General features: G+C 33.7%; 1 protein-coding gene across 1 annotated transcript; it reads left to right on the top strand.

Annotated features, from left to right (window-relative positions):
- Positions 1-410: 410 nt before the first annotated feature.
- LOC149533507 (BTB/POZ domain-containing protein At3g50780-like) lies at positions 411-1583 on the top strand. Its single transcript, XM_089805873.1, has one exon. It carries the CDS (start codon positions 411-413, stop codon positions 1581-1583), a length of 1173 nt encoding a protein of 390 aa, XP_089661999.1.
- Positions 1584-9650: the final 8067 nt, after the last annotated feature.

Here is a 9650-nt window from a genome sequence, read left to right as displayed (position 1 = left end):
CCCACAAAATGTTCAATGTAAAACTGACCTGATATTAATAAATTTAACATTATTATAATAGATTCTAAAAGATATTAGTGAGAACCCGTGGTTAATAGAGCAGAAAAATACCTTATTAAAAATCACATTCAAATTTATTGCAATTTGTATAATAGATAAGTAAACAAACCAAAAAAAATTGAGTCCCCAAGTGAATCGTATGAATAAAATAAACCCGAATCCAGAGACTATCTTGGATTAAACAAAATAGCCGACTTCAACTAGTTGCAACTCATTTCCCTTCAACTCCGCGACACATAAACTTATATAAATTCGATGCACTCTCGACACTAACGCACATACCAAAAAACATAAAAATTATCTCCATAAGAGAGCATTGTCGGGATTTTGCCTTTGAATTTATTTTTGCAATGGAAGAAGCTCAGTTCCGATACGGAGATATATTGTCTGCAGATTTGAAATTGTGGTTGACAGGCCCAAATGAAGAGAAATACGAAGGAAATCCAGTTCATCTCCATTCCGTGATTCTCAAAAGATCAAAATTTTTTGAGGTCATGATGTCGGAGCGCTGGTCATCGGGAAGCCCAACTGATGTTAATGTAACTGCATCTCATAACTTTGATGACTATTTAAAATGCATTGAACTCATGTATGACAAAAGTGTGTGTTTCACCAATGTAGTGGAATGCCTGGCTATTCTTCCGGTTGCTTCCGAGTTGATGGCTGATGACCTTATCAACAAATGCATGCAATATTTGGAAGCTGTTCCTTGGAGTCCTCAGGAAGAAGCCCAAATCAGAGATGTATTATCTTCTCTGGGATTGAAACCTATACCAGATTTAGCTGCCAGGCTCGATAAGGAATTTGTCGACTGTGTAGTTTATGTGGAGACGATTATCAGACAGATGGTTTCTCTTGTTCAAGGTAAGGAGGACAACAGAAACAGGGAAAATGCGGAGAGATATATAAGGGACATCCTTAAGGAAAATAAGCCTCAAAATGTTGTGGAACTATTGGGGCGTGAGCTTTTGCAGCAATTTAAATCATCTATTGAATCTCAGGATTTCCTACCTTTAAAATCGCTCTGTAAATTAATCGATTGTTGTAACGGAAAGATACTTAAAGATCTATACGTCGCATTTGTTGATGATCCGAAACTTGTAGAGAATGTGAAGGAACTGTGCGGATGGATGGAATCATTTCGATTTGCAAAGGAAGAGTGCGGATGGATACCATCATCTGCAGTTGCGAACAAAGAGTGCGAATGGGTACTATCATGTGCTGTTATTTTTGACACAATAATCCTGTTCATGAAAGCCATAGGAGGCGGAAAGATTACAATTTCAAGAACTTGTAGGAGTTCCTTGCTCACAACTTGGCTACCAATGATGACAGGATTGTGTTTCCAAAATGTTGACAAACTTGATGAACTTGCCAAGGCAGCAGTTAACGTGATAGAGAGCCTACCTCGACTGGACAAGATGCGTATTTGTGCAGAATGGATAGAGCTTTACACCAAGAATGGCATGGACATCTCTACGCCACTATCTTTGTTTAAAGCTCTGCACCATACACAGCACTAACAGATGTCGAAGAAGTAGTTTCACTCTGTGTTTTGTTCTATCTTCAATAACTATGTCACAGAAATCTCAAGATAATTAATATGTTGAAAGCTACTATTTAGTTTCAACACTTTCCAGTCTTTATTGAACATCAATGTGTAGTAGTTCTATAAAACACTTAGGAGATATTCCTAGGTTTACAAGCTTGTTTGTTACCGTGTAATCACTCTTGATTAAGATAGTGTTTTCCTCGTTATTACATGATTGAAGGTAATTCAGCAATTGTACAAATATTTTTAACTGAAATCTTTCTAAATCACTTAGCAAGTAATAAATATAAATATGACATTGTCTATAAAGTAATGGTAATTTTTGAGCCTCTCATTTAAGAGGTCTTTGGTCTAAATCCAGTTGTGCTTAGCATTTATTCTTTAAATTTTGGATTATGATAAAAATAGGTCTTATAGGGTTCCAAAAACCATAAAGTATCAGATTATGAAATATAAACAAAAATGGTCAAAAGAAGAACTACGCTGAAAAATAAATAAGACTGCATAACCTCCAGCAAATAAATGAACTAAAACTTAACACTGGACCAAACAAAACACACAAACAAGAAAGAAAACTAAGAGATTGAAACCTAAACCAGCTCCTTAATGGCTTTAACAACCTGAATATCCCTCGCATCAGGATTATCTTCATGATTCTTGCGAGCCATGGTTGTTGCCTTTCTATTAAGTATGTCCCTCGTTCTTTTCCTTGGATCATTCCCATCATCTTGTTGATCTTTCTCTTTGCTAAAATGAGATATGCAGTATTGTGTTGTATGGCTATAGAGATGGCAATTGGTGCAACATCCATCAAGTTATACTACATGACAAGTGTTGTCCTCTTAAACAAACACATACTAGATGTACATCTTTTATTGTTTAGGTTATTTTCTCCCAACGTCTCATCTTACTTAGTCTTTCTATAACCTTCATAGCTAAGAGTATGTATAATTTTGTTTCTTCTTTGACTTTTTAGTTTCTCATCTATTTTCTTTTAGCTCTTCTTTAACTTTCTCATATTCTCATTTCTCTCATTTATGCTCCTTAGCTCTTTTGCTATTCTGAGTACCTACTCTATTAACTACAAGAACTATTCTATGTGAGGATGATTGCTCTTCTTAGTGTTTTGCACATCCTTTCTTCCAACTATTGCTTCAGCTTTATCTGTAGTAGAGATGACATTATCTATTTCATCTTGTTCTATTATCACCTCTCTTGTTAGTTCTTCTTTCTCTTATTCTCATTTTACTAATGGTTTCTCCCAGCTTGTCATTCTTGGTCATTAAGTTAGATATGGCTTCTTCTAACTTTTTCAGAGCCACTATGTTCTTCCAGATGTTCTATGACCTATTGATTCTCACTAAGCTTTTTGACAACTTCTCCCTTTTTTGGCAAGGACTTCCTAAGTTTTTCCTTTAAATATTTAATTTTCTCAAGTGTTTCGTCAAGATATCTTTTTAATCTATTAGATGCTAGTGGGTTTGTCCACAAGATGTTAAGCTTGTTGCTACTAGGGATTGATTTGTGATACCAATTGTTTGTCCCAACTAGTATTGATAGGTGTAAGTGAATTAGTATGACCAATCAAACTAGTTATCTTCTTCACCTCTCTAATTACAGTAAACCAATATTTAAACTCTAAAGTAATTATAAATGTAGTGAAATGAAAACATGAAAACTTAGATAAAAAATAATTGATTATGTGACATGCAAATTTATACGTTAAAACCCTCAATAAGAGTGTAAAAAATACACTAGGAGTAATGTGCTCACTAGCCCTTATAGTGCTTCTAAAGGGTTTTCTAGTTATGAGCTATGTGTAGCCTTGGCCTATCATATTTGCATCACTTCTCTCTTTACTTGTATGACATCAATTCTAATCATTCTCTTAGCTTTTTACATGCATGATGACTCACTTCATATTTAATTTTTGATCAACAAACCTTTCCACTTCTATTCTAGTGGTCACATAGCATAAGTCTGCATATTGTTTTACTCTTCTACCAGTCATAATATCACCTTCTAGCATCTCCTTCCTTTGATAGGTTATCAATCAATGAAAATATTACACACTCATTAATTCATTAAGACTTGTATGGTGAATAGACTCATCACATTTATTAAGCTCAAGTTATGGGCAAGAGACTGAGAGAAGTTTAAAACAGTGTTAGAGTTGTAGGTGATTTATGGAATAGAGAAGATAAGAACTTGATGAACCATATGGCATATATGATGAGGATGTTGGGTGTGTGGGTGACTAGTCTTGACAAAGTATAACGCGAGAGAATCCCCAAAGGAGATGTTCTACCTCCCAAAAATTAACCACATAACAGAATATAAATAATAACAAAGAGATTTAGTTCCAAAATAATAACAACCTTAGAATGGATTCATAAGATTTAGATCCAACATGCCTGACTATAAGGCTTTCTAGGTTACACCCAAATGCATCAACAATTATAATAGCAATTCTATAAGACATCACAAGATCCAACCAATATGTATCCCATACCCACACTCTAGCTGAAACTCCAAGAAGAATCTAAACATGTGCTTGAAAGCAACCAAGTAACCTTATTGTTTCTCAAGCCCATAGTTAGCAACTACTCCATGTTGAAAATGAATGATAACTCTAGATTCCACAGGACCCTCTACTTATACTAGAACAAGCCACATGTCACCCTATCATAATATAAATTGACTAAACACTTACATTAAATATACCCTCAAGCTACATGTCGGCTTGGCTACAAACATTAAATCTAGGAAATAATTAAATACTTGGGGGGAACCTCGAGTTTACAATGCATACTAAACTTGAAAGACCACATAAGAATACATTCACTTAAACATAGGTCCACATTCCATCCAACTATCCAAATCCAAGAAGGCACACATAAACTCCCTTAGATCAAAGTTCGTGAATACAATCTCCAAAGTCTACTAGTAAAATAGGAATACTTTACCAATTGTTACCAAAATGGCTCTAACTCCAAGATGATAACTCCAATCATTATGCCACACATAGGACAAGGTTTTCCAATATTTCTCAAATAGAATCCCAATAGCATGAACCATAACTCTGAAAATATTAACCCAAAGATCCCATGTAGAGGTTTGTTGATTTCCCTTGGATGATCTGACATCAAACTCCCCAAGTGCAAAGAAAGGATGTTCTTAACAATTAGAAGACCATCTTTTAGGGTTTATTACATAAACCTTGAACTATTTCTTTGCATATATTTCCTTGACTAAATCAATTTGTACATTGTTTCCCTTTTCTAGCTTCTAAAAATATTTTCTTATAAGAATCATCTTCACAAATGTCTATGATGTGCAACAGGTCCTCCCTCCATGTCAATCTCTAAACCTTTCAATATCTTTTAACTCAACTTGACTATCAAAAATGAGGTTCCTCCTTCCAAGTTCTACTTCTACAAAGGAATAAGGATTTTTTTTGATCTCACCCTTCTCAATAGTAAAGACATTCTTGACACAATCATGCACTACCCTACAATCATACTGCCAAGTTCTACCAAGTAAAATGTGATAGCTACTCATGTCCACAATATCACATAACACTTGATCAACATATTGCCCAATCTGAAAAATTAGCAAGGCATTTCCCCCTCACTTCCAAAGAATTCTTTTCATGTAACCAACCAATCCTATAAGCATAAGCATGTATCACTCTCGTCAAACCATGTTTCTAAACCATCTCTTGAACAACTACATTATTTGTACTACCACTATCCACAATCTCTAGAGTTATGATGAGTCCTAAAAAAATTCCTTCTTTGACAAGGTTTCAACACCTTCTTACCAAGAAAGACTATCAAAATTGGAAATTTCTCCCCATCCTACTTGGGTTCATTCACAAACAGTCATCTCATTCACCACAAAAACTCTTTTATCACCAACTTTCCTAATAGTATTTGGAAATTCAAAAGCTATGTGTTCATATGTTTGTGCCCTTATCTACACATATGTTTGTTCTCTTCCTCTTTCCAACAAGTTTTAGTTCATCTTCAATAATCTATTTAATCTTCTTAGAATATTCCTTCTTTTCCTTCCCTTGGTAAGTACCTTGATGTCTTCTCTTCAACTTCTTTTCTACCCTTAAAGCATAGTAATAAGCATCCTCAACTCATAAAATATTCAACATTCCATTCTCATCCTAAATATTTAATCTCAAGCCATTGATATATCTAGCCACATTTCCCTCAAAAGTACTCTATGTCTAGACCAAATTGTCAACTTGTAGAACTCCTTTGTATAATCTTTCATAGAAAGGTCCTTCTGCTTTAGATTTTTCAGTTTCTTAAACACCTCATGTTCATAATTAGTAGGAATGAACTAAGTCTCCAAATAATTCACCATCAATCTGCACCTAGTCATCTCATTTTAAACTTCTTCTTCTCTATTTCTTTGCAAAATTTTCCACCAGAAATAAACATCTCCTTTCAACTTAGTTGTCATGACCCCTCCTAAAGAGAATCTTATAATTAGATAAACTATAATAATTCCTATATTCTTATTGATTTCTCACAAAAAGAATAATAATGATAAACTATATAGACCAATATTTATTTAATTATGTAATATAAATAATCCTATTTAATTATTCCTAAATTGATATTATTTATAATAACAATAATAACTTTATAATGAAATATTATGAGATGATCATACTCTAGAATAATGTTATGATATCATTTTTAATATCCCTGATTTTGACATATATTTTAATAATAAATATTATAATTACATTATAAATCAATGAAGATTATAATATATTCAAATATTATATATATAATGATACAAGAATTAATGATAATACAATATGGTATTATATATGTTTATATAACATATTTAATAACATATAATAATAATAATAGTAATATATGATATAATTAATTAGTTAACACTACGGATGTGACTATTGGCCAATACCGAGCAACATGTATAAAAGAAAAGATACGAAGAACAACATAACATATTTTTTCTAGGTGTGGTCAAAAAATCATGGACGGAGAAATACATTACATCAAGCAAGATCTACTGTGGAACAAGGTAAGCCAACATTCAGAAATAAATAATCAACTAATATCTTCAGTGGTAATAAGGAGAGACCATAGCATTAGTGCAGAGGTAAATGGAAACTTCAAGCGAAGAAAGATACCTCACATTCATAGACAATGTGAACATATATTTTTTGAGACCAATCGAACTATATTAGAGGAGGTGATTGGGATTCAGAAATACGGAAAATGTATAGTTCAAGAGGCAACTCTGATCAATGAGAAGAAGATTGTCAAAATCATCACGAGAATAATATAAATAGAAGGAAAGTCGTAGATAAATGATGGACCCCCAAAAGGATTCATTACAAATGGTATCAGAGCTATGATCTTGCCAACCTGTATATAATAATGAAAAACAATATATCAAATGATAAATCATTAAACTTGCAGCTAATCTAGATTATGTACAGTGATCTTGGAAGCACCAACAATCAAAATGGAAATAGTTGGTAAAAATATAATGGAAAATATTGCCAGTCTCTTCTACATCATCGAAAGACAAACCTCTACAGGAAGATTCAATTGCTCGCCACATGGTGAAACAAAGTCAACAAGCTTAAACATCTGACCAAATCATCCATCAAAATTGGCAAACATGCGGGGAGAAAACATCTTAGTTTCGTAATCTCCATTCATGAGAAAACATCTCTTGTACACTGCCAATGCTACCGCTAAATTCATCTAGTAGAAACTGTAAAAATGCCTTAATACTTTCCTCCAATAATTATTAGGTTGAGCCCTACTTTGGAGCATATTCTTGACAAGAATTACTATGGCTGTTGGTAATACTATTATTCATAATCGTACAGTATATCACAGATTATACGTCGCTTATAGACATCGATAATACCATTGCAATGAAAGCTCCATCTCCATTGTTGGATACAGATAATGTTTTGTCAGAGATATTTTTGAAACCTTCAATCTAGATCTAGATCATGGTCGAGCTTCCATCGTTTTTCTGATTTGTGTGAAGATCTGTAACTTGAATTGGATAGTAGTTGATTTAGAGAAGCTCACGTCATCATAGCTGAGGGGAGAGAGAGCGTTTGTTACATGGCTAAGGCGGGGACACTAGTGCTTTGAATGATCACCTCTCACATTTGATGAGGTGGCCAGATATTTCTCTGTTTCAATCACGGAGGCTGCAAACATACTCGTGAAGAGTGGTGGAATCAAATTATTTGCTATGTAAACCCTCATCGAGATGGAGATAAAGCATGACTAGGCAGAGTCTGGTTGAAAATAAAGGAGAATATTTGTACCAATCTGACATGATAGTCCACATCAAAGGTTTTAACAAACATCATATGTGGAAGACCACGTGAACGGGAAACGTGGGGTACGTGGAGACTGACCCCACCACGTAATTAAGTAGTAGCGTCATGCAGAAGATATTGTTCCAGTAAGGAAAATAAAGGTGATCGAGCCAAGGATGGGACCTGATTAATATACCATGTGGATCCCATTGAAGTACGTCACATTCCAATCAGCAACGATACTTGTCAAGGCACTTGTTGAGAATTTACATGGCAACAGAAGACGAATGGATCCCCAGGAACCGGACATGGGAAAATGAAGAGACAGCGAACATTGTAACAAACTTGTGGGAGAAAAGAGAACACAGTCAACATTCCTCAGCATAAGACAACAACAGTAATATATGTGCCCATGAGAAAATGAATTCAAATCCGAATAACAAGATAAAACTAGTAGAGGAAAAGATCTCAGTAACGTAGCCCTCGGAGATGGGATAAAGCATGGACAGATTGAAGACTCCTACCATACATGCCCGTCATGGTGGATGATAATCTGATCCATTATGGAATGCATAGTATAGAGTCATGAGAATTAGTAAAAATGTTTTGAACAAAAGAGGCCATGAGTAGCACATGCCGTTATAGTCTAGAATGACACAGAGGAAGAGCAATCTCACATATATTTGATATTTGATTAAGGTCACTCACAAGAGTTAAAACGACTAACACAACATATAGGAAATTAAAATTATTTATTTTCAAATATTTGTTTGATTCTATCAAAGCATTTTGGATATAACAATCCGAATGACATGGGACCAAATAAAGGAATGAAAGTCTTATGGAGGGAATATATTCAACAAAACCAAAATTTAATAACCAACAATTACATCAGAAAAATATAAAGGAAAATGTGAGGAAGCTAACCTCTAGGAAGCTGAGAAGGAATATAAGAAGTTTTGAACACATTCATTAGTTAACTACCATATTTTAGTTTGAGAGCAAAAAGAAGATCCTATTTGTGAACAACATATGATCATTTGCGAGGAAATCAAAATCATATTAATATCAACAATGGTAAAATGGTATATGATTAAGGGATAAACACCTTAATATGGAATGAGAGAGCAAGACCGTCATGCATTCTTAAATAATCACCCTATCACACAAGGTATGAGGAAAGTTAGATATTTTCTTTATATTGTTATTTTGAAAAAAATATTAATATGAAATATCATTATTAGTAATTTTCTTATTACTGACACATTTGTTATTGTGAAGAATATTGAATAATCTATCAATGATTCTAGTTACAAAGAAATGAAATTAGAATATATGAAAAATGAAATATAAATTGAAAATATATATATGAAAAATGAAAAAAAAAAATATAAATATGTTGATTTAAGGAAAACATAGTAATTAGAATATATTTCAATTATAGTACAGAGAGTCTATCTCTCATCCAAATTACGTAATCTTAGTAGGGAGTTGGTGAGGGGAAAGGTGGAGTAATTTTGAGCACTTGTCGGATATGCTTGGAGCTTGTTTCACGCACCCTCTACACTGTCATTCTACCATCAAGATGATCGTAACAAGGAGAGAGAAAGTTTTTTGTATACTATAAGAAGAAATCTTTCAAATGAACTAAGTAAATTAAATTTAACACTCATCTTCTCATCCACATTATGATAT

This window comes from Cupressus sempervirens, chromosome 10 (genome assembly GCF_028749045.1).
Source record: "Cupressus sempervirens isolate cs-2001-9-10 chromosome 10, ASM2874904v1, whole genome shotgun sequence".
NCBI lineage: Eukaryota > Viridiplantae > Streptophyta > Pinopsida > Cupressales > Cupressaceae > Cupressus > Cupressus sempervirens.
Note: the sequence above shows the minus strand (reverse complement) of the source record. Positions and strands in the feature narration are given on the sequence as shown.

Bases quoted from the DNA above. Each gene is read 5' to 3' on its own strand.
- LOC149533507 (XM_089805873.1), top strand. From the start codon at position 411: ATGGAAGAAGCTCAGTTCCGATACGGAGATATATTGTCTGCAGATTTG.